The 25,669-nt window shown below is 44.8% G+C and overlaps 1 protein-coding gene across 7 annotated transcripts in view; it reads left to right on the top strand.

Annotated features, from left to right (window-relative positions):
• Positions 1-25,669, top strand: part of Kiaa0319 (KIAA0319 homolog) — a 67,525-nt gene that overhangs the window by 18,748 nt on the left and 23,108 nt on the right. For 5 of the 7 annotated variants that reach the window (XM_006253936.5, XM_063276602.1, XM_017600604.3 and 2 more), the window contains 13 exons: positions 797-895; positions 2,419-2,516; positions 3,549-3,636; positions 5,852-5,944; positions 7,917-8,049; positions 8,664-8,892; positions 10,943-11,066; positions 12,740-12,872; positions 14,662-14,810; positions 15,814-15,965; positions 17,570-17,708; positions 19,377-19,536; positions 23,918-24,060. In XM_006253936.5, the coding sequence (XP_006253998.1) occupies positions 797-895; positions 2,419-2,516; positions 3,549-3,636; positions 5,852-5,944; positions 7,917-8,049; positions 8,664-8,892; positions 10,943-11,066; positions 12,740-12,872; positions 14,662-14,810; positions 15,814-15,965; positions 17,570-17,708; positions 19,377-19,536; positions 23,918-24,060 (1,740 nt within the window). The other 2 variants (XM_063276606.1, XM_063276605.1) reach the window with 2 other exon arrangements.

Genomic DNA, 25,669 nt, shown 5'->3' with positions numbered 1-25,669 from the left:
GTGGGGAAGAGAAGCTGGGATTGGGATCCCTGGCTGCTAATGGTAATATCAGAATATTGGGGTATCTTTGAGAATGACACAGCTCTTAATAAGCTTGGATGGTGGCAGGGGCGTGGGGTGGCTAGAGTCCCAGAAAACTCAATCCAAATAGTTTATTCTGAACCAAATCATGAATGACAGTGAAGCTAATGCCAATTGAGGCAAACCTACAGCGCCATAGCAGGACTGTAGCAATGCCATTCAGGTTGTACAGTAAATGAGCTTTGCTGCATTAGTAGGGAACTGCTTTTGATGAAAGTTAATGCCCTTGCTGCTGGAGTTAAAGTACCTTTCAGGTCCTGAGCGTGCCTGGATTTCCTGTTGGAAAAGCTCCAAGAGCAAGGCCATTAGCAGTCATTTATGAGGAGTTCCTGGCTCTGAGCCCAGCTAATGACACTGAGACACTTATGAGCACTCTTGGCCTTGGTGTAAGTAAGGACGGCTCACCAGGGAGTCAGGAAAAAGCTGGTTGCAACAGAGAAAACACAATCGCTGGTCCTTCACCTACTGGTAAAACTGCCACCCAACACATTGGCTCATTCAGAATGAGTATTTTCTTCACAATGCCAACTCATGTAGGAAGTTTTAAACTTACCAGGCCTATCTTGCAATATAACAGAGCACACTGGCCCAAGGTGGGGTGCCTTAGGTAAAATTATATGAGGCATGATCATTCTCAGAACAGGTATATTTACGGAGACATAGTTAATCTCATTGTATTGGATAATGACATGCACTGTTTCTAATTAACTTTTAGTAAAGGCTCTTGCTGTGTCTGCTGGAGATAACTTAGTACTAACCTTACCCAATGGAGAAGCAGAACTGAAGGCCTCTGTTGAGCCAGCGCCCCCTGCAGGTGAGAGTCTGGTATTCTTGGTGACTCAGACTGGTAGAGCTCGGGCATTCTCTCAATATTCCACGGTGGGTGATGGTCAAGTTTTGCTGAGGTAGGGTAAATGCAGTAGTTGTCTAAAGAAGTTAAATGTCATTCATAATCTTTAACTGGTCAGGTTGGAAGGTCACAGTATTATATCAGAGAGGAGGGGTTGCCGCATGCAAGACCTTGATCTGTCTGTGACAACCCACAGAGGCCAGGAAGATCCACTGTGAGGAGAGGGGCTGACGTGCAGTGGGAGGCTTGCTTGCAGATGCTGTGGTTTTTAACAACACAGTTGAGAGACTCTCAAAAATACTCCAGCCCAGCTGCTCAAAAGTGTCAGGGCTTGTGAGGGACTGTGGACAAAGTGTAAGCCTGAGAATCTGTGTTCAGATCCCCAGATGCTAGCACGAATCATAATTTCAGCACTCTGGTGGCACAATGGGAGGGAGAGAGAGGCTAAGACCTGGCCTGGCCTATCTCTTGCTCTTGCACAGATGAATGCCAAGTGATCCCATCTCAAACAAGTTGGAAGTAGATGACTAACACCTGAGTCTGTCTTCTGACTACGCCACACATGTACACTTACACTCACATACACTCCACACACATATATCATACACATATGTACATACACACAAACACCCATAAAATACCCACACACAGACATTTAAGTACAGGGCCAAGGTGTAAGTGCTTGCCTTCCCTTCACCCAGCAACCCACTATTCTGAGCTTCGGAACCATCCCTACAACCTGTCAGTGCAATTTGATCCTCAGTCAGGTCACATGGGTCAGTCACTTCATACACAGAGACAGTGGACAGTCATGCCTGTCAGTTGCATCTCAGTCCTTGAGATGAGCTGAGACACCACCCTCCTATCAAAAAGCTTCAGACAGCTTTCATCAAGGTAGAGGTGCTTAGGTAACTTTGTGTGTTTAAATAAACCCCTATAAAAACAAATGAGTCGAACTCTATTTGCCTTTTACCAAAAGGAGGAAAACTACAGTGGATTATACAGTGTAAATGTGTGTAGAGTTGGGTGTGGCTCTCGGCACCTTTGCTCTCAGCACACAGGAGGCTGAGGCATTCAGATCTCAGTGAGGTTGAAGACACTTTGATCTACTATATAGTGAGTTCCAGGTCAGCCAGAAGTCATAGTGAGAGCCTGTCTCAAAATAACACAAGAGGGAATTATAAGGATAATCAGGGGTTGACAACAGCCCAGAAGGAAGGTTTTCAAATGCTGACAGTGAGGTTGGGGAGGTTTAATTTTTAATCTCTATTTTCTATCATTTATGTGCTTTTGGGATCAGTTTGTTTTTGGGATTGTTTCTCTTTATTCGCAAAGACACAGAGACCCTGTGATTCCTCACTGGGATGAGGGCTGGAAGCAGAGCTCTATGTATCTAAGGCAGTTGATGCTGTTGGTTTAAGGCAATCACTGTTGTAAGGTGACCTCTCAGATCTGATAAGCATTCCTGCTTCTGATTTTCCCCTCAGACACAGCTTACACCTATGAATGGAGTTTAATGAGCCATCCTGTAGACTTCCAAGGTAAAATCAAACAAGAAAACAAGCCGACTCTTCACCTTTCTCAGGTAAGTAACAAGGCAGGTTGCATGGCTCAGTTAGCAAAGTCCCTGTTAGGATTAAGAGAGACTGAAGAAGGCAGGCATGATGGCATGTGCCTGCAGTTTTATCTACTTGGGAAAGTGAGGCAAGAAGATTGCTTGAGTCTAGAAGTTCAAGGTCAGCTTTGGAGACATAATCAGATTTCCCAACTCAAAAAAGATCAGAAATTTACAATTAAAGCTCAATCAGGCAGATGGATGATTAAATGAGGAGACATCCAGTAGCTTTTCTTCATTCAAATTGCTCAAAATAACAGCTCTGGAGAAAGAGGCTGGGGTGGAGAGACATGTTGTGTGGTGAGTTCAAAGCCTGAGTCTAATTCTTTCAGTCTTTACAGTGTTCAAGATATCTCGTGTCCACCAGGTATGTTCGATGAGTTTCCAGCAGTTCCATTCTAGTTCCCAAGGTGCTTAGATTGCCAAATACTGCTCCATGCACAAGAAGACACAAACCACTTCCTTGGCAGCAAGAGGAAGCTTGGGATCTGGTTTCCTATGAGGTTAATGTCTTCCTATTCAAGGCTGTACCAATCCCAGTGCCTTACCAACTCACACCATTGCTGTGTGACTGAGCTATTTCTGTATTACCATGCTAGTATGTGGCACTGAGACCTCTGCCAGTAACAATGTTAGAAATATGTGATTCCAGACTCTCTCGCTGATCAATATAGAGTCCCTGTTGAGTATATGTGAGGCCCTTGGCTCTCTTGTAGCACTGACCCACCCCCACTTCACAAAAACCAAAGTACAGCAGGATTCCATACATGCCCAGGTGAGAGCTGCTGTCCTTGGCTGATTTAAAGCCTGTGACATCTGTAGCTAAGCAAAAGGCCTTCGTAGGTGACTTGGTATTCTAGAGTGCAACTCTCAAATGGGTAGCGGTTCTAGACAGACTGAAATGAAACTTCCTCCCAAGTCTTTGAGACACTGCATCCTTCTCTAGGAGGCAGATGCCCATGTCTTTAGGTGCTCACCTGTGTGTTTGTTTTCACCCTGCAGTTGTCTGTGGGTCTCTATGCCTTCAGAGTGGCTGTTTCTGGTGAGAATGCATTTGGAGAAGGATATGTCAATGTCACAGTTATGCCAGGTGAGTCTGTTAGGAGAATGGCATCTTGGCTTTGCTAGTCTCAAGTTCTGGCACCTGGATGACGTGGTGGTATAAACTGACAACATGACTGCTCAATGGTATGGTGGAGGGGAAAGTTTTTAGTGTAGATACTGAGGGAGCCTAGAAGCCAGCATGGGCTTTGATAATGCTGATAGGCACCACAGGGTAACTATATGCTCCTTCTGCCTTTTAGATAGAGAGGAACTGACTTCACAAGTTCCTGAGGAATGCTGTCCTTTACAGAAATCTTACAGCTCAGGTTGAGCTAATTTCTAGATATTTGGACTGCCTTTTGAAGTTTGGGCCAGACAATGTTTAATACATACTCTTTTATTTTTGTTTATACAAGTTAGACTTGTATAGTCGTGAAGAGACACTATGACCAACTCTTTTAAGGCAACCTTTATAAAGAAGGCATTTACTTAAGGGCTTCTTACAGGTTCAGAGGCTTAGGTCATTGTCATTGTGGCAGGGAGCATGGCAGCATGCAGGCAGTCATGGTACGGTGCTGGAGGAGTAGCTGGACACTCTGCATCCTGATCCACAGGCAGCAGGTAGGCAGGTGGGTGTGGGGAGAGGGAAGAGACTGAGCCTGGGGTAGGCATCAGAAACCTCAAAGCCACCCCCAGTGACATGATTCCTCTAGCAAGGCCACGCCCACTCCAACAAGGCCACACCTCCTAATCCTTCTCAACAGTTCCTCTCCCTGGTGACTAAGCATTCAATGTGCTCGTGGGAGCTATTCCCCTTACACCACCACAGGTACCATTGTAGAGAAAATGCACAGGATTCGGTTTGGTCTTTTTGTTTTCTTTTGCCTTTTATATAACTCTAGCATTCTTGTGACATGGCTACTCAAGCATACCAGGTAACTGCTTGCTCTTCTTAAATGAAGACGAACTGTACCTTGGCCCTCCCTGTGCAACACTTACTCTATCCACTTTCTTTCCTTATGATTTAGCTCTCATGTAGGAGCATGGATATTTCAAATGCATCCATCTATATATGTAAAGAATAAGGGGCACATGCATGTCATGGGCCGATTAGCAAGCCCATCTCTGGGTCATAATAAAGTGTATTCACGTGGATTAGAGCAGGTGACCTTCAGTCCCGGTGGGTACACCTGCTCTATGTCCTGGCTTCCAGTTTCCACTTACCCATCAGTTCAGATGAGCCATTGGCCTGCGTCAGCATGTTAGCAGAAACTCCACCTCCTGCCCATTTCTCCAGTGGCCAGCATCTCTACCTTCTCCATGGTCTCCTTAATACAGCTGAAGTCTAGTGGTGGCGCCAAGTACCTTCAATCAAAGATTTGGGATCCTGTTCATTGTCTGAGGATGTAGTTTGTAGAGTGCTTACCCAGCACTGAATACACTTGTATTCATTCACCTGGTAATTCTAGCATTTGGGAGGCACAGATAGGGAGATCAGGACTTTAATATCATCCATAGTGAATTGGAGGCTACCTCAGTGTCTTAGTTGGGGTTTCCATTGCTGTGAAGAGACACCATGACCAAAGGACCTCTTATACACCAGACATTTAATTGGTGATTTAATATGAAAATTAGTTTCAGAGGTTTTGTTCATGATCATCATGGCATGAAACATGGTAGTTTGTAGGCAGACATGGTGTGGGAGGAGGCAAGAGTTTTACATCTTGACCTGCAGGGAGAGACTGTTCAGCAGGCAGCCAGAGGAGGCTCTTACTCCACACTGGGCAAAGCTTGAGCATAGAAGACCTCAAAGCCTGCCTATGCCGAGATGTACTTCCTCCAACAAGGCCACACCTCCTAGTAGTGCCACTCCCTATGGCCTGCCTGGCATTAAAACACAGGAGTCTATGGGGGTAAAACTTTTTCAAACCACTACTCCTAGGATAAATAAGGCCCTACAATCTAGTCTTCTTTTCTGTAACCACAGCACACATTTCATGACTTATCCCTTGAGTCTGGGATTACCTAGAGAATTGTAAACAGACAGACAAGCTCAAAATCCACAAGAAGGGTTTGACACTTTGGGGAGATTTCCACAGTTGAGACCCAGGGAGGTGTGTGGGGAGGAGAGGGGCAGCAGTATGTGTATGAAGACCTCTACAGGGTGTTTAGAGTAAGCATTTAGAAATAGGGTGCCTTTGCTTGTGTCTGACTGGTGTGTGCAGTATAGGCTTAGTTGCTGTCTTTTTTTTGTTCCACAGCTGCAAGAATCAATCAGCCACCTGTAGCTATTGTTTCTCCCCAGATACAAGAGCTCAGTTTGCCTTTGACCTCAGCCCTGATTGACGGCAGCCGTGCGTACCCTCCATGTTCTGTGGTTTCTGTTTGTACTGTCAGATTGAGTGCTTTGTGTCAAGACCAGGAAGACTTACAGTTACACCATGATAAACTGTCCTAGGCTCTTCAGCTTCCAGTTGGCAGTGATAGCATACCTGCCATTTGGGTGGCAAAGGCAGGAGGGTCGGGAATTCAAGGTCATCTTCAGTGACTTAGGGAGTTTCAGGACATCCTGAGATAAGTGAGACACCATCTAAAACAAACTACACACAAACAAATACAATGTCCATTAAGGTGGGATATTTGATTTGTAATTCAAATAATTACTAAGGATTCTTTTCTGAATCATGTAGCAGTTGCAATATTAGCCATTGGACAGAGCCTTTAAATATGAAATGGGGTTGGCCTCAGTGACAGTGGGCAGTATCTCGCTTTACTAATTTATTCAGAGCTTATTGTTTAAGTAGAGGATGAGGGTGGTGTGACCTCGATGTCCAGACAAATGAGAATATACTGTGAACACATCCAGTGTTCGGTTTGGTTTAACAATGTGAAGTGCTCTGCAGCTGCGTTTGTGTTCATCCAGTCCAGTCACAAGGTTAACCCCACGTCCTGCTGAGAGGGAAAAGGCGTGCTCACACCCGATGCTCCCGAGTGTTGCTCTGTCTACTAGTGTGCAGGTGTGGATGTGACAGCGATGGGACTGCTGAAGGCTATTGGGTGTCATGTCCACATCCCCCCCCCACCATGAACATACAGCACCTTTGCTCGTTTGTTTGCTTGCTTGCTTTCTTATGTGGCTTTTACCACACGTGCTACGTATTTAAGGTTGACCTTGACCACCTGATGATCTTTTGACCCCTTGCTGAGGACTGGAATTATAGGCTCATGTACCTTCATGCCTGGATGACAAAGGACACTTTAAATGGAGATGATTGTATGAGAAAAGACCTCACAGCTTTTTAAATCTTCTGATTCAGATTAGCTTAGTTACAAAAACCATACAAGATAATTAGTTGGCCACATAAACTTATTTCCCTAAATGAATTTGATGAAAAGCCAGTTTCCTTCTAGGTCTATGTTTGCTTATGGCACATTGCTGGTCTCTTTTACTATTTGTTCATTTTTGAGATATGGAGACTGACCCCACCATACCTTTGAAGATGTTAGGCAAACATTCTGTCACTTAACTGTATCCCCAGTGACAAGGTCTTACCATGTAGCCCAGTCTGGCCTTGAACTCATGGAGATACTCCTGCCTTAGTTTCCTCAGTGTTAGTGAACTACCATGCCAAGCCACAGCCCCCTTCTCCACTACTAGGGATCAAACCCAGGGTTTCACATGCATGGTAGTTAAGCACTGTATCACTGAGCTGCAGTTCCAGCCTTTGTGTGTGTGTGTGTGTGTGTGTGTGTGTGTGTGTGTGTGTGTGTGTGTGTGTGTGTAGTGTGCATACCAGGACACACATGAAGAGTTCAGAGGACAACTTTTGGTACATAATTCTCTTCTTCCACCTTGAGGGTCCCAGCAATTGAGCTCAGGTCTTCAACATGACTTAGACCCTCCCTGGTTTGATCTTTTAAGTGGGGAAATTTCATGCAAGACACAGTCGTCTCTGGACTTACATTTAATCATTAATATAGTAACTTTATAGTAGAAACTTTAGTTCAGATATGAAGCTATTGGTAGCATGTCGCCAAGGTGAGTAGGAGCAGAATTTTAAGGGACTGCATTCTGTGCTACAGCACCCACCACTTTGCTTCCTAAATATTCAACACCTCAGAATAGCTCCACTCAACCCTATGCAAATCTAGAAAAATAGTGATGACAATTTAGGGGCTGGGAGACAGCTGTGGTTCATAATGTATATGGTCAACATCTGTGTGAATGTTACTTATACTAGATGCATTTAAACGTTCAGTGTGTTATAAAGCTTTCATCTTATTCCCCATAAATCACTTTGGATTTTGTTTTCTTCGTCTTTGTAGAAAGTACAGATGATGCTGAAATTGTGAGTTACCACTGGGAAGAAGTCGACGGGCCCTTCCTAGGAGAGGCCTTTCTGGACGATTCCCCACTCTTACGATTGTCGAATCTAGATCCTGGTAACTACACTTTTAGGCAAGTGGGTTCCACCTTTATTGTGTTTACCCAGTTTACTCTCTTTTAACTCTTTCTTAATACCGACACTTTCTATAAAAATAAAAGCAGTATCTCTAAGCAGAAGGAAATAAAATCTTTCCCCTACGTCCTTGGCCTCAAAATGAGCACTCTGAACAGTGTGCTATTCAAGTGCCTCTTCTTCTCATGTGCTCTTTTAAGCCTTTTTTTTTTTTTTCCTAACTTGGATTGAAGTTCTTATAGGGGAGATTCCAGGGGTTTGGTTCATGGTTTGAGAGTTATGCTTGTTAACATCTTAGAATGAATTGAGTGGTCTAGAGAAGCTTCTGGGTTGCCTGGAGGGGAAGCAATTCCTACTCAGCATCTCAGAGACTAGTAAATTCATAAAGGCTAAACCATAATGTGAGAACATTTTATGACTCAAAGATAAGATGAACCTATGGCAACAGAAGCAAAGAAAACTATTCTCCTGCCTCCTTTGCTTTTCTTCACCTAGTTTTCAAGTTTCCATCTTCACCTCTTCTGGGAATGGTTAGTCTGACCAGGCTAAGGTGACCACTTACTTCCAAGTGTGGCATAGTCTTGGATGTACGAGCTTCCTTTTGTCTTTATAGGTTGACCATCACAGACTCAGATGGCGCTACTAACTCCACCACTGCAGCCCTCATCATCCGTGGTTCTTTGGACTACCCACCTGTTGCCAATGCAGGACCAAATCAGACCATCACTTTGCCCCAAAACACCATCATACTGAACGGGAACCAGAGCAGTGATGATCACCAGATTGTCCTCTATGAGTGGTTCCCAGACCCTGGTGGTGAGAGCAAGGAGATGGTCATGCAGGCAAGTCCTCTATCCTGCCTGCAGTCTTTTATTCTGTCTGTCTGTCGATCATCTATCACCCATTCATCTATTCTTGGTTTAAGGAGGTTGTTAAATCAGAAATTGTATTTTATAAATCTCTTAAACCACTAAATGGTTGGAAGAGCATCTGATCTTACAAATCTGCCCCAAGTTTACTTCCTTTGCTCACACATATCCAGGTTAGCACAATTTGGCAAACAAGCAGTCAATCCTATTGTTTCAACTAGATCTTGAGGTCAGCTGGAAAAAAAAGAAAAGTAGTTATTTTGTTTGCCCCATTTACTGAAACCTGCACTATCTTGTCTACTTCTAGCATCTAGTCCTTTCTTTTTTGAAGAATGTCTTTGTGATTTGGGGTTGTGTGTGTGGTGGGTGCTAAGGATCAAACCTGAGACTACAGCTCCTGCCCAGTCTGTTCAAACTTTTAAGTACATTTGTCTAAAGACACAATGACTTTGAAACCTTTGCTCTGGGTAAACTGTCTCTCTACTCAGTCAAGGTCACTGGGCCTTCCATTACCTAATTAATGGCCCAGGTGGATTACTGGACTTGTCTTTGTCTCTTTTCTATGACCCAAGAAAGATAACTTAAGAAAGGAAGTGCTTATCTGGATTCAGTTTGAGGTGCAGTCCATCATGGTGGTAGACATTTGGAGCACTCAATCACAGTGCACCCAGTTAGGAAGGAGAGGGTATGATGCTGGTACACAGGCCACTTTGTTCTCTTTCTGCAGTCCAGGGCCTCCGCCCGTGGAAGGGCATTGACCAGTATTAGGGTGTTGCTTCCCACTTCAATTAACCTGATGTAGAAAAACCTTCCTGAGGTGGGCTGTCCTGCTGCTGTTTGTATTTTGATGTTAATTTCATTTCCTCTAGAGGAGTCCCCCCCAATCAGTTTATCACATATGTATTCAGGTGATCTCTTGTGAACCTTCTCCCCATTTTAACTGGCTGATTAAGGCTAGAGCTGTGATTGGGCAGTGGAGGGGAAAGGTGGGACTAGAGGTTTGAGAGGGGAAGGCAATAGAGAAGAGAAGATGAAACAGGAAGAAGAGAGGACAGAAGAAAAAGAGGAAGCCATGATAGAGCAGAACCACATGTACAGGAGAAACTGCAAGTAACAAAGGGTCTCATAGCTGGGGAATAAGTTAGTATAGTGTTATTTCTGCCCAATCTAGGCTTATAGCTAATAATTATAATAATTTTTATATGGGCTTATTGAGGTCAGAAATTCCAACAACACCCTCCCAGATGCTTGAGGAGGCTTGTCTAATCACCACTAAGAGGTGGCCTGAAGCTCACTATGTAGACAAGGATTATCTTAAATTTCTGATTCTCCTGCCTCTACCTCTGGAGAGCTAGAAAAATACGTGTAAGCTACTACAGTTTTATGAACCCAAGGCTTTGTGCATACCAAGCAAACACTCTATCCACTGAGCTACATCCTCAGTTCCGTGAATTGCTTCCTATTGAATTTTGATAAAGTAAAAATGTACTTTTAGTTGGGTCTACTGTTGGAAACATTTTATCCCAGTTACTTGAGAGGCTGAGACAGGAGAATTTCAATTACCCAGGGTCAGCCCGGGTGAGTGAGAGCCTGACTCAACAACAACAACAACAACAACAACAACAGCAACAACAACAACAACCTCGTTTAGCCTGCTTTCTCACACAACCTAGAACCACCTGCCTAGGTGTGACACCACCCATACTGGGCTAGGTTCTCTAAAATCTGTCATTAGTCAGGAAAATGCACTCGTGGACTTGCCTACAGGCTGATCTGATAAGAGGCATTTTCCCAACTGCAGTGCCCTCTTCCCAGATGACCCAGATAGTGTGAATCAAGTTGGAAAAACACACCCTAACTAGGACACCAAGTAGCTGGTGTGTTAGGCCTAAACCATTACCTCTGGCTTGTTTTCAAGCAGGATGTTTGCATTAAGTAAAACCAGCCACAACTGTCATGGTACACTGTTTCCTTGTGCTTCTTTAATGATCGTCTTTTCGTTGTCATTTTTGCTGTTGTGTAGGGAGCACAGACCCCATACCTCCACTTGTCTGAGCTGCAGGAAGGAGAGTACACGTTCCAACTGATGGTGACGGATTCCTCAGGACAGCAATCCACTGCTTTGGTCACTCTGACTGTCCAGGCTGGTAGGTGAGATACAAATGAGGTCTGACCCCTGACCCCAGAGATGAGAGCAGGAATACTTAACGGGACTCTGGCCTTCAGCTGTGTCTAAGAATGCTGTTGGTGGTAGTGTCTTGAGGTTCCTGAGCTGGCAGGGAACTCAGGGACATGAGAGCTGATGTGCCACAGAACCAATTTTCTGAATCTCATCATGTCTCTCAACCACAGTACAAAAGATAGAATGAGAGTCGTCATCAATTCCACACGAGTCTCTGATTTGTTGCCTGCCAAACCTGCCTTGGGAGCATTCCAGGGCATCTTGAGGAGACTGTGTGGCCTGACGCTCAGATGCAGTCAGAAACAGGCAGGGGATCACTTTAGGCTCCACTCAGGGCTCTGCTACCCCAGCCTTCAGGAGATGCACAGGTAGGCAGCCCCGCCTTACCTACGATGGTCTTGGTTCAGAACTTCTCTATAGAAGGCTTGCTGTTTCCATAGCCATCGCCAGGTATGCTGTTGATGGACACAGTATCAACTGAAAGACAGCTAATTAGTTTTGTCATCAACTGATTCAGCTAAGATGTTAAAGGTACTCTGAGCCAGACCTAGGCTTGTGGAATTAAAGATGGACCTGACCTGTACCCTTCTGGGGCTGTGGCAAGTGCATGTGTAGTGACATGAAACTATTCAGATGCTTTCCTCAGTAAGAGAGGACACCCACGTAAAGAGCACCCACAGAACCCCTGGGTCCACAGACAGCTTTGCCTAGAGCCCCAGTGGCCACACTCATGGCAGATGGTCAGGAGGAGAAGGATGGGAAGTAGAAGGCAAGAAGAAAGGTGTTCAGAAAGAGGCGACCAGATTCCCAGGGGCCACAGGATGAAAGGGCTGGGTATGTTGAGCTGGAAATAAAAGGAAACAAAACAGTATGGCTGGAGAAAAAGCTAGAACTAGACCTGTGGGGGTCAGGGTTGGGTTGAGGTGGCTCAGAGAGGGACAGGGATCTCACTAAGGGCTTTGTAGATGCTTGCCCTCCTGAATTTTCCTCACTGCACAGTGAAAAGAGCAGTGAGGGAAAGATAGGACATCCCAGTGCTAATGGCTGTGGCCTGTGATGTGGCTTTTTTTTTTTTTTTTTTTGGAAGCACAGATGTAGCTATTTATAAAGTAATACCACGGGTGATATTTATTTCTTTTCCTTTCTTCCAACATTCAACTGAAATATTTTCCTTTAAAATATTTTTTTATGTGCATAGCTTGCATGAATGTCTGTGAAGGCCAGAAGGAGGCATCAGAACTGAAGTCATAGACGGTTGTGAGCCGCCATGTGGGTACAGGAAATTAAACCCAGGTCCTCTGGAAGAGCAGCCCTGCTCTTATGCACTGAGTCATCTCTCCAGCCCCAAACTGAAATATTGTCAACATTTGCTATTTAGCAGGTGCTGTGCTAAGCAGTGGGGCTACAGAGGCAAGAGAGAGCAAGTCTATGCACACTGATTTCTGTTCCTCTTTTCTCTCCTTTTTTCTTTCTTCTCCCTTTTCTTTCTTCCTTTATCCTTATTTTCTCTTCCCCTCTCACCTTCCCTCCTTTCTTCCTTTCTTCTTCCCTTCCTCCTTTCCCTCACTCTTCTCTTCCCCCCTCCTTCCTGCTTTACTTCCCCCTTCTCTTCTTTCTCTTGAATGTCTACCACTCTAGAAAACAACCAGGCTCCGGTGGCTGTGGCAGGCCCTGATAAGGAGCTGGTTTTCCCAGTGCAGAGTGCTATGCTGGATGGGAGCAGGAGCAGTGATGATCACGGCATTGTCTGCTACCGCTGGGAGCACATCAGGTAGTGTGTCTGTCCAGCTCCGAGGCTGTGTCAGTGATGACAGCAGCCCTTCCCTGGAGGGCTGCATTAAACAGCAGCTTGAGTGTGTTGAGTCAAGATTTAAGCAGAGTGGCTGTGCCTTATCGATAAAAATATCTATTATAGGCATGGTGGTCCACGCTCATAGTCCTTGCACTTGGGCATGAAACTCTTGAATTCAAGGCTAGCCTAAGCGACATAGTGAGCCCCATGTCTTAGTCAGGGTTTCTACTCCTGCACAAAACATAATGACCAAGAAGCAAATTGGGGAAGAAAGGGTTTATTCAGCTTACATTTCCACATTACTGCTCATCACCAAAGAAAGTCAGAACTGGAACTCAAGCAGGTCAGGAAGCAGGAGCTGATGCAGAGGCCATGGAAGGATGTTACTTACTGGCCTGCTTCCCCTGGCTTGATCAGCTTGCTTTCTTATAGAATCCAAGACGACCAGCCCAGGGATGGCACCACCCACAATGGGCTGGGTCCTCCTAGTTGAGAAAATGCCTTACCGCTGGATCTGATGGAGGCATTTCCTCAACTGAGGCTCCTTTTTCTGTGATAACTCCAGCTTGTGTCAAGTTGACATACAGAACCAGCCAGTACACACCCCCACCCCCCCACCCCCGCCAACTGCCCAATTCAAACAAACAAGCAAACGAAAGAGGGTGGTTTTGGAAAGATGGACGTGGGAAGGCAATGGAGGAAGTGGAGCCCAAAATAGGTGGACGGGGCTGGCTTGGTGTGAGGTGAACTTCCTGGTATAAGAGATGTAGGGGGGCTGGAGAGATGGCTCAGCCGTTAAAGGCTAGGCTCACAACCAAATATATAAGAGATGTAGGGAAAGCTACACCGAACCAGCCTGTAACAGATGTACAGAGTTCAAGGTGACATTCATATTACAACATTTCCTGAGCTTTTACCTAGTGGGTCTATACTCCATGGCTTCCGAAGAGGCAACTGGATCATTCTTATTGTGGGTTTATTTTGAGACAGAATTTTACTGTGTAATCTGGAACTCTTATATAGACCAGGCTGGCCTTCTGCTCACAGAGCTCCACCTGCCTTTTGACTGTCCTCTACCTCCCAAGTGCTGGGATTAAAGGCGTGTGTCGCCACAATGGGCTGGGTCGTCCCCATTTTAAAGTTGAAAAAAATCAAGCTGGAAGAAACCAGGGAGGCCGAATAGTTAAGGCTACCTAGACAGGCGGAGGCTTTGTAGAGACACAAACCTGCATCTGTCCAATGACCAAGTCTAGGGACTTACTGACTAGGCATAATGGCAGATCACCTGGCTCATGCCTTCCTCTTCTATTCATGCCTTGAGGGAAGATGAGAAATTAACCAAGTTTTGTTCAAAGAAGAAATGGATGTTGGGTATGGTGGTGCGCATATGTAGTCTCAGCACTTAGGAAGCTGAAGCAGAAAGCTCATCGTGAGTTCAAGGCTAGCCTGGACTACAATGGTGAGACCCTATCTAAAAAAGAAAAAAAGAAAACAAAATGAACAGTTTCTAAGGTTTTATTTTCTAAAGAGCAATCTTTTCCGTGGCATCTCAATTCAAAAAGGAAAAAGAATGAAAAAAACCTTTCCCTAGAACCCAGCACATTGTGTTTGACACAGGCATTAGCGTTCACCCTCATGCCAAGCTAGAGAGCATGTGTCATATAAAGTAATCTGAATTCTGTAGATCTCACGCCCCACCTTCTGTCTACATGTCCCCACCTTCTGTCTACATGTCCCCACCTTCTGTCTACATGTCCCCATTTTGCAGAGGCCCCAGTGCAGTGGAGATGGAGAATGTGGACAAAGCCATAGCCACTGTCACCGGGCTTCAGGTGGGTACCTACCACTTCCGGCTAACTGTGAGAGACCAGCAGGGTCTGAGCAGCACATCCACCCTCACTGTGGCTGTGAAGAAGGGTGAGTGGACACAGTGACATGACTTGAGCCTGCTGTGCCTTCTAGCCTCCCAGGCCCCCAAGCCAGTCAGTGATAACCCAGCGATTTTGGTGTTAATGTTGGTGTTTGAACCTGACTGAGCTCTGTCCAGAGGGGCCAACACTTCCCCCTAACATGACTTCAGCTAATTCCTGCCTGGCTTGAGGGAGTGTGTAGAGGAAGAAGCCATTCCCCGCAGGGAAACAGTGTTGCCTTCTGTTTGCCAAGCAGTTTGTTCTGCTGTGACCCTGTCACAGAAGATCCAGTTCTGTGCAGTGCTCTGCTTTCTCAGAAGGCCAGGGGCAGAAGTGTGTTCAAGTTGTTTTTTTTTTTAAAGTTGAAGTTTAAAAACTTTTTATTGTATTTTTTTTATTTATTGTGCATGTATATGTGTGGGAAGAGAGTGTGATTGCCGTGTGTGTGTGTGTGTGTGTGTGTGTGTGTGTGTGTGTGTGTGTGCGTGTCTGAGGACAACTTTCAGGAATCACTTCCCTCTGATTACCATGTGGGTCCTTTAGCTTTGGTGACAAGAACCTTTACCCACTAAGCCGTTTAGTTGACACACATATATCCCCTACCCCCCCCCCCTTTAAAGACAAGCTTTGAACCTCTGACCCTCTTGCCCCATGGGATTATAAGCATGCAGCATCACACTTGGTTTTTTTCCATGGTGGGGGCTGGACTGAGGGCTGCAGGTATGCTGGGCAAGTACTCCATCACTGTCTGACCCCAGCCCTCTGCAGTAGTTTTTATTGTCCAACTTTCAGTAAAGTTACTTGCTTTTGTCTCTCTTCCCATTGGACTGAGAACTGCTCACTGTCTATCTCCACATCTTATCTTACAGGTATTTGGGGCAGAAAACAATGCTTTGGGGTATCTAACACAACCTTGGCTGCAGGATGAACAGTCGTGCGTGTTTTAGCCATGCCCTTGCTAGTGTTTGAAATCAATTTCTTTGCTTTTGTTTTTGCTATGTCTGACTTAGAAAATAATAGTCCTCCCAGAGCCCAGGCTGGTGGCAGACATGTTCTTATGCTTCCCAATAATTCCATTACTTTGGACGGTTCAAGGTCTACTGATGACCGAGGAATTGTGTCCTATCTATGGATCCGGGATGGCCAGAGTCCAGCTGCTGGAGTGAGTATTTGAAGGGTGGTGCCCCTCAGCTATAGACACTGCATCCAGATTAGTCAGTGCGGTCTGCTGTGACAAAGATCATGGGGTGGGGGTTAAACTACAGAAAATTATGTTCTAGTAATTCTGAAGCCTGGAAAACCAGGACGAAGGTGCCAGCCAATTTAACTTTGGTAAGGGATCTCTTTCTGGATCCTGGATGCCACCTGCTTATTATATCTTCCTGAGGCAGGGGTGAGAAAGGAGGGAACAGACAGGGCTGCTCTCAAAGGACACCAATCCAGTGGATTGGGGTCCACTCCTGTAACTGCATTAACTTTAATTACTCCTTCTAAGTTCTAACTTTAGAGCTCATCGCCCATTAGAGCTTGAGTGTGTGATTTCTGTCTCACTGTTTCAACTCCCAGATAAGATGCGTAGGCCTCTTGGGTTTGAATATTCTGAGGGCGGGAGACACCAGGCTGCTGTTAGGTTTAAGCAAGGCTAAAGACCATTTCCTGATCTGACTTTGGGTAGGAGAGCAAACCATGCAGATGTGTCCACTTGTGGCACTCAAGCCTCTTGTCCCAGAATAGCTGTGAATGCAGCCCAACTCATTTGTAGATGATGCCATGATGTCACAACGGTAAGGTTGGGACCACAAGGGACACAGAGGTCAAGCTTTCCAGGGGGCCCTTTTACTCTTCAGCTTCCCACTTCAGTTTTCTTCCTCCATATATCGGGCGTGTCAGATGCATGGGGATTCCTGCTTCCATGTCGTAGGGGCAGAGAGTGAAATAGAGAGGTGGAAGTGACTTAGCCAAGGCAGAAGAGCTCAGTCTTAAACCAAACAAACCAGACTTTTAGCTTTTGGAAGCCATTGGATCACACTACCTCTTAGGTTGTAAGTTTCTGTGCATCTCCCTTTCTTTCCATTGCTAAGGACTTGAGATCTACAGAGGCACTCGTAGATATACCAAAGGCAAGCTTACAGGGAAGGGACTGAAAATGCCTTGTACATTCTAAAGTATTCCTAGACTGAATTCTGTTCAGCTAGATGGTAGGTTAGCTTTTAAACGAAATAGCAGGGTGTCTCTGTTCAGATTCATTTTTTCAGAACTTTTTGATGCCATCCATTCTGGACAGTAAGTACAGACAAAAATGCCCAAAAGACTTGTCTCTCACTCTCTGGAGCTATGGGGCCTTAGGATGAATGTGTAGTCTACCAAGGCTCTGGGATTACTTGGGAAGATGAATATGCTATGCTATGGGAGGACCTGAGGTGAGAGCATTAGAAAACTATATGAGACAATGAGTCTATAAAACTCCATGCTTTGCCCTGGAGGTTTCAACTCAAGCCCACCAATCTCCCTTCCTTGATTAGTCATTTGGTAATTCCTGGAAAGTTCAGTTTACTGTGTTTTGTCTGGGGCCTTGCACCCCTGGTGTTCCACATAAGGAGGAGCTGAAGATTCAAAACCTCAGCCCCATTCCCTCCTCCTCCTCTCCTCCCAGCCATGTAAGTCATACACACCTGAAAGCAAGGAACTCAGAGCTTTGAGCTCCACAGAGGCCCAGAAACTGGGTACAAGACTGACAGCTGCCATGTGGATCCCTTCACTTCCCAGGATATCATTGGAAGCTCTGACAACGGGGCGGCTCTGCAGCTCACCAATCTGGTGGAAGGAGTCTACACTTTTCACTTGCTGGTCACTGACAGTCAGGGGGCCTCCGACTCAGACACTGCCATTGTGGAGGTGCTGCCAGGTGTGTACTGAGCTGATGTCACCGGGATGGGAGCCATCCGTGCCTAGCTTCTGCTCTTGGCCAATGTCACTCTAGTTGTTTTTTCCTTTTAGTTAAAAAAACAAAACAGTGTGTGTGTGTGTGTGTGTGTGTGTGTGTGTGTGTGTGTGTGTGTGGTTTCATACACATGAATGTAGTGTTCTTGGCGGCCAGAAGATGGGGTGAGACCTTCTAGACTTCTAGATTTGGAGTTACAGGCAGTTATGAACCACTAGATGTGGAGTGCTAGGAACTGAACCTAGGTTCTCTAGAAGAGCAGTAAGGGCTCTTATTTTTTCTTCTTATTATTACTTTTAATTCATTAGCTGATGAGTGTGTGTGTGTTCACGTGTGGGTGTGTACATGCATGCACAGGCATACATGGGACACTTGCCCATGGGGCTATATGAAGATCAGCAAGCTCCCAAGACCCTCCTGTCTCCCCGTGCACTGGGTCACGGGGCTCCTTGTTGTGCCCAGACTTCTTTCTTTTTTTAAAAAGGTGTTTTGAGACAGTCCAACTCTGTAGTCCATACTGGCCTCAGACTTGCAGAGTCCTTTTGCCTCAGGGTTCTAGGTTTGAAGCTTCTGCCCAGAAGAACTCATCTTGAGTGTAGTACATATAGCAAACTGAATATATGTTACTTAAGATATGGCACAGCATTTGGGAGACAGTATGGGCTCCTAACCACAGAGTCATCTTTCTAGCACACCACTAAGCAGATCCCGACTTGTACCTCATCAATAAGAATTATATCTAGCAGGAAACTTTTGCTTTCCTGATTTAACATGATGTGAACGTGGTTAGACTGAGGGAGCACAGCCTCAATGAGGCGGACATGGGGATTCGGAGTGTAAACTGGCCTAGGTAGCACCCAGAAGCAGGAGGGCAATGTTCTCGGGAACTGTGGAAGTCTGTGAGGTGCCAGGATTCCAAAGAATCCAAAAGGCTGGTTATATTGAGATAACCAAGTAGAATAAAATTGGAAAAAATACTCCAGAGTGGCTTCTGTGGTGTTCCCCTCCCCCCTCCTTATCTTTCTTTCTTTTTTTTTTTTTCATTTTCAGATAGGGTCTCATGGGGCCCAGATTGGCCTTGAACTCATTGTGCTGCAGCAAGGATGACTTTAAGTTTCTGATCCTCCTGTCCTCACAGCCCCAAGTACTGCTATTTCAGGAGTGTGTTAGCACACCCACTTCTTTGCTATTAAAATGATCTGAGTCCTAAAAGCTAAATATACAAGATACACAAGAGTTCTTTTAAACTTTTTTTTATAAATTTATTTATTTATTATGTATACATCATACAGCTTTCTTCTTGCATGTATGCAACTACAGGCCAGAAGAGGGCACCAGACCTTATTATAGGTGGTTGTGCACCATATGGTTGCTGGGAATTGAACTTAGGACCTCTGGAAGAGCAGACAGTGCTCTTAACCTCTGAGCCATCTCTCCAGCCCCCTTTTAAACTTTTATTTGCTTATTTTGACCTCACTTTTGCTGTGCTGGGCATAGATCCTCAGTACGGTGGGTACTGGGCCAACACCGTTTTCTGAGCCACATGCCCAGGCTGGCTTCGAATCCTTCCACAGACCCAGACTTTATTAAGCCTGTGATCTCCCATAAAAATCCTGTGTTCTCTCTCCTCAGACCCCAAGAAGGATGGCATGGTGGAGTTGATCCTGCAGGTTGGTGTTGAGCAGCTGACAGAGCAGCAGAAGGAAACTCTAGTGAGGCAACTGGCTGTGCTTCTGAATGTGCTAGACTCAGACGTGAAAGTGTTGAAGATCCAGGCTCACACGGATGTCAGGTATGACACCTACCCAGCACACGGTGGCACTCAGGTGTCACATATGAGTAAAGAGCCCATGCTGGGTTTCCCTCACATGTTAAGTTTGCTGCAGGCCTCCTCTGCTCTCTCCCCGGCCATCCTTCTTGCTGCTTTCTTGTTCACATTTTATCACATCCATATTCCTCTGCCATTTTCCTTAAAGAGAACACACCAGTCTAGGCCCTTCCCTCAGGTCCCAGAAAGGGTTTGTTGGCAAAGGAGAATGTTCTGAATGAAAGAGTTAGGGCACATCAAAGGGAGAAGAGATTTTAGTTCTGCCAGCTTCTGAGGGCATGCCAATGGCCTGGGACTTGGGAAGAAGTTGTGCTATGCAGATACTTCTCTGTGTGAAGAGTTTGCTCAGTACCATTCGCTGTCTTTAAAGAGTATGCTCAGCCCTTCATTCTCACAAGATTTTTATATTTAATGGTTTCATTTTTAAAGCCCACCAACCCAACACCAGCATAAGGCAGGAGAACAGAAAGAATGGCCGGATTAAAACCCACCATTGCTAGGAGGTACACTTTATAGGGATTGTTGGCTTTTCTGTCTGGGTTGGCTTTCCAGAGGACTGAAATTTACTTAGAAAAATGACTAATGAAAACATATTCTAATTTACTAATTATGGTGCGACAGATGGAAGCCAGGGCCTTATGCATGCAAAATAAGCATCCTACCATTGAAACTGCTCAGCAATTAAGAATATATGCTACCCTTCCAGAGGACCAGTGCTTCCCAGTGTCCATATTGGGCAGCCTACAGCCTCTTATAACTTCAGATCTAGGACAGCCAAAGGCCTCTTCTGGACCCCATGGGAAGGTGTGCATGTGTGCATATACATACGCACAAACACACATACACACACATGCACATATACATACCCCACACATATGCACATAATTAAAAATAAAAATAAAAATCTTAAAAATAAAAGATCCACATAGTTATGCAAGACACTATAGAAAAAGATTTTGACAAAGTCCAGCATCACTTCATGATGAAAACACTTTGGGGCTTAGACAGATAAGGAGAACTCATCCCTCTCTGGGGCATTGAGCAAGTGTTAAATGCTGTTAAAACCCTGATTAGTGTTAATGATAAATTCTTAAGTCCTTGCTGTAAGCACTCCTCCTGGTGCTCAACTTTCTGTAAATAAAAATGCCACGGGTAGAACCATCTGACTTGCTAATTGGAAACTTTTGGAGTCTTGTCTACTTTGGACTAAAGGGCTATCAGTCAAACAATTGTCTGGACTATACTTACAGGACACTAGCCATCTTAAATACTCCATGGATGCCTTGAGGTAGCTATACAAAGGTAATATTGGATTTCTCTGGCTTCTGTAGGCATAGCCTTAGCCAGGGTTGTTGGAAACAGTTTGTACCAGACATTGGGCTACTATAAGCTATGGTGCTTTGAATATGATTGGTCCTCATAAATTCATGTGTTTGAATGCTTGATCCATAGGGAGTAGCACTAATAGGAGGTGTGGCCTTGTTAGAATGTGATTTTGTTGGAAGAAGTGTGTCTCTGTAGGGGTGGGCTTTGAGGTCTCATATGCTCAATTCAAGTCCAGTGTGGCATTGTCTCTTCCTGCTGCCTGTGGACCCAGACATAGAGCTTCCAGCACCACGTCTGCCTGCATATTGCCTTGCTTCTGGCCATGATGATAATGTACTAAACCTCTGAACTGTATGCCAGCCCCAATTAAATGTTTTCCTTTATAAGAGTTGCCATGGTCATGGTGTCTCTTTACAGCAATATACCCTTAACTAAGATACAAGATGAGATTGCTAATCTCAGTTGTCAACTTGATCTAAAACAATCAGCTAGGAGATGACCTTCTGGATATATCTGGGTGTTTGTTGTTTTTGTTGTTTGTTTTTTTTAATTTATTTATTTTATTTTTATGTATATACTGTAGCTGTCTTTAGATACACCAGAAGAGGGCATCTGATCCTATTACAGATGTTTGTGAACTACCATGTGGTTGCTAGGAACTGAACTCAGGACCTTTAGAAGAGTAGTCAGTGCTCTTAACTGCTAAGCCATCTCTTCAGCTCCTGGATATATCTGTTGAATAATTGTTTTGATTAGGTTTATTGAGATGGGAAGACCTATGCACTGTGGGTGCTATCATTCCCTAGGCAGAGGATCCTGGTCTGTATAAAAAGGAGAAAGTGAACTGAACATAGGTGTTCATTATTTTCTTCTTTTGAACTGTGCATGAGCAGATGCCCCAAGCTCCTCCTACCAGGACTTCCTCAAACCATAAGTCCAAAGGATTCCATTTTGCTTAAGATTCTTTTGCCATGACAATAGGAAAAGAACCTAGGCAGAATATCAGTACCAGGAGTAGGGCCAATGCGGTGATAAGTGTGACCATGTGGTTCATAGACTTTTGGAATGTTTGTGGAAAGAATATGTAAGAATTTGGAACTTTGGGGTAGAAAAGCTCTATGACACTATAAGCAAAGCTTAGGGGACAAGAATGTTGAAAGACATCTGGATGGTGAACAGATGCCCAGCTCATGAGGTTTCAGAAGAACTCTATCAGGACTCAGGATAGGGTCCATTCATGTGATATTTTTCTAAGAATTTAGTTTAATTCTGTCCGTGTCCTACAAACTTAGATGGGATTGAATTTAAAGCTAACAGATAAATATTTTAGGCAGAGGAAATTTCAGGCCAAGAGAGTATTCAAGCTGGTGCTGAAAAGACCTCTGGTCTCAACATGCATGTACATACCTGCACATGCAACACACACACACACACACACACACACACACACACACACACACACACCTTTTAATACCTGTTTATTGATTGCCTATAAAATGGCAACAATCTAAAGGTTATACCATAGCAACTGTTCAGAGCACCTTGTGTTGCTGGCACAGATGTAAAATGAACAGACACTATGAAAAAACTTAGTTATAGAATTAGTTACCTATGCAATTATTACATCTATGTTAAAAAGTATCTGTGGACAGTTGCAACATATATTCATTACAGAGAGTAAGCAACCTAAATGTCCATCCATGGATAAAAGTGGTATATGTGGTATATGGGATCTGGGGAGATAGGACAGTTGGTAAGGTATTTTACCATGCAGGCATGAAGACCCGAGTTTGATCCAGAACTCAGGTAAAAATCTGGACAAAGGGCCAGCAAAGAAAAATGGCTCAGCAAGTAAAGACACAGGCTACTGGGCCTGATGACCCACGTGGTAGAAAGAGAGAACTGTCTTCTGACTTCCACTCATGGACTGTGGTATGTGTGCACGCCCTCCACCCCCCACAACACACATTCAAATAAATGTAAGAAAATGGTGGTGGTTGTAGCTTTTCTGTTGTGATGAAACACCATGGCCAAAAGAGCCATTTATGGAAGAGAGAGTCTATCTCAGGCTTACCGTTCCAGAGGGTATCATGTTAGAGGCGTGGCAGCAAGCAGCAGGCATGATGGCAGGAGCAGGAAGCTGAGAAATCACAGCTTCAACCACAGACATAAAGCAGGAGTGACCTGAGGTGGAGTCGGCTATGACTCTCACAGCCTGCTCGCAGTAACATGCTTGCTCCAGCAAGCCTGAACCACACAAACCCCTACACAGCACTACCAGCTGGGACCATTGTGCTCAAATATGTGAGGCCATGGGGAGCATTCTTAGGTCAACCTACAATGGTGGCTGGAGGGTGGGGACTGGTTAGGGAAGGATCCTTGGGGCTCACTGGTCATCCAGCCTAGCCTAATTGGTGAGCCCCAGGTGTCTCAGGGTCTGTCAAGATGGCGCAGGAATTAAGAGCACTGATTGCCTTTCAGAGAATCTGGGCTTGCTCCCCAGCATACGCATGGCAGCTCACAACTTGCTGTAACTCCAGCCCTAGGGAATCTGATGCCCTCTTCAGGCCTCTGTAGGCACCAGGCACACGAGTGGCACACAGATTGTTAAGTGGATGACCACATACATAAAATAAATGCATAAGTAAATAAGTAAATATCCCCCATCCCCCTCTTTAAAGAAAGATCCTGTTTTATAAAACAAGTTGGATGTCTTCTGAGGAATGACACCCAAAGTTGACCTTGGACATCTACATGTACACCTCCAACAAGCAGACAAATTATACAAATTACTATTTACAGACACACACACACACACACACACACACACACACACACACACCACACCACACCATACCACACCACACCACACCAGAATATTATTTGGCAATAAAATGAGCCTATCATAGAGTTGTAGTGGTCTCATTTCTCAACTGTGCAGGTCCAATAGGTGGCTGAGGTGAAACGTCTGGCTGACCGCTGTCTAATGATGTGACCGTCCTCTTTGTCTCTTCTACAGCACTGTGATTGTATTTTATGTACAGAGTGGGTCACCTTTCAAGGTTCTCAGAGCTGCTGACGTGGCCAGGAATCTGCACAAGCGGCTTTCCAAGGAGAAGGGGGCTTTCCTGCTTTTCAAGGTCTTGAGGATAGACACAGCAGGTACCTCTCCCACAGAAGCATTATAATAAAGCAGTCAGACGGGCTCTTCATGGATGAGTTTTATAGGCACAACATGGGCATGGTTGTAGTTCGAATGTAAAATGTTCCCTACAGTCTTTCAACACTTGAATCCCAGCTGGTGGCACTGTTTAGAAGATTCTGGAACTTTTAGGAGGTGGAGCCCTGGCAGCAGGTCTTCATCTCACAAGTAAATGCTAATGAAGATAGTCATCTTAGAGTTTTCAGAATATGACATAATGTTTACACAAATTTAATTTGTTTCAGACATGTGTTAGTTTACACTTAACACTCTCACTAATAACGTGGAGTAACTTGGTAACTTGATCTTTCTCAAAGTAGAGTCATTTGTTTTTCTTTTCTTTTTTTTTTTCTTTCTTTTTTTCTGAGCTGGGGACCGAACCCAGGGCCTTGTGCTTGCTAGGCAAGCGCTCTACCACTGAGCTAAATCCCCAACCCCCATTTGTTTTTCTAAAGCCCAAAGCAGTGATTTATTATAGAAAATTTGAGAGCTGGGTATGGTGCCCATGCCTTTAATCCCAGCACTCAGGAAGCAGAGGCAGGCAGACCTCTGTGTTTGTGGGCAGCCTGGTCTACAGAGTGAGTTCCAGGGAAACTAGAACTACACAGAGAAACCCTGTTCTGAATTATTTTTGTTGTTTGAATCTGAAAGAGACAAAGAAGAAAACAATCTTCTAGTTTGTAGATTTTAGAATTTCCATCTTCCAAACATAACTTTTGATACTATTTTGATGTATTTCGTTCAAGTTTCTCCATCTTTAGGAAAAATAATATGATTAGGACGATTTGATATGTTTTGTGTGTGTGTGTGTGTGTGTGTGTGTGTGTGTGTGTGTGTGTGTGTGTGTGTGTGTGTTGCTGGGGATTCAACCTCATGTCTTACACATGCTAGGCTCTACCACTGAGTTTCATCACAGCTCTTGCAATGTCTTTGGACTTTACATCATGCCACAACTATTTCCCCAAATCCCTTAGAATTCCTTTTCCATGAGACACTCACGGCTGCCTGGTCTTCCTCCCTGGATGTGTTCTGTAATCACACACCTACTCTGTGGCATGTAGGAATGACTATGAATAGTGTTCCAGTGAAGACCAAGCGCTGTGCACACCCAGTTGGTTTCAGTGCACGTGTTCCTAGAGGTTATGTATTACACTGGTAAAGGCCCAGGCCCGTTCTATGATATGGATGGGCTTTTCCCTACGTTTGCTTCCTGATGAGTTGGTAGATGATGAGAGTTTATGGTTCTGTTTTAGTGGTGGTGGTAAGGGTGAGACAGGCCTTATTATGTAGACCTGGTACTTTCTGTGTAGCCAAGGTTAGCCTCGAACCTGCAGTAATCTCCCTGCTTCAGTGTCTTGAGTGCTAGGATTTTAGGTATCTTTTATCATGCTTGTCATAAGAGAGTTTTTGTTTTGTTTTCTTTTTTTTTCCAAGACAAGACTTCTCTGTATAGCCCTGGTTGTCCTAGAACTCACTTTGTAGACCAGGTTGGCCTCTAAACTCAAGAGATCTGCCTGCATCTGCCTCATGAGTGCTGAGATTAAGGGTTAAGGGCACATATTACTATTC

The sequence above is a fragment of the Rattus norvegicus genome, chromosome 17 (genome assembly GCF_036323735.1).
Source record: "Rattus norvegicus strain BN/NHsdMcwi chromosome 17, GRCr8, whole genome shotgun sequence".
NCBI lineage: Eukaryota > Metazoa > Chordata > Mammalia > Rodentia > Muridae > Rattus > Rattus norvegicus.
The sequence above is the reverse complement of the archived record's forward strand: the minus strand, read 5'-3'. Positions and strand labels throughout refer to the sequence as shown.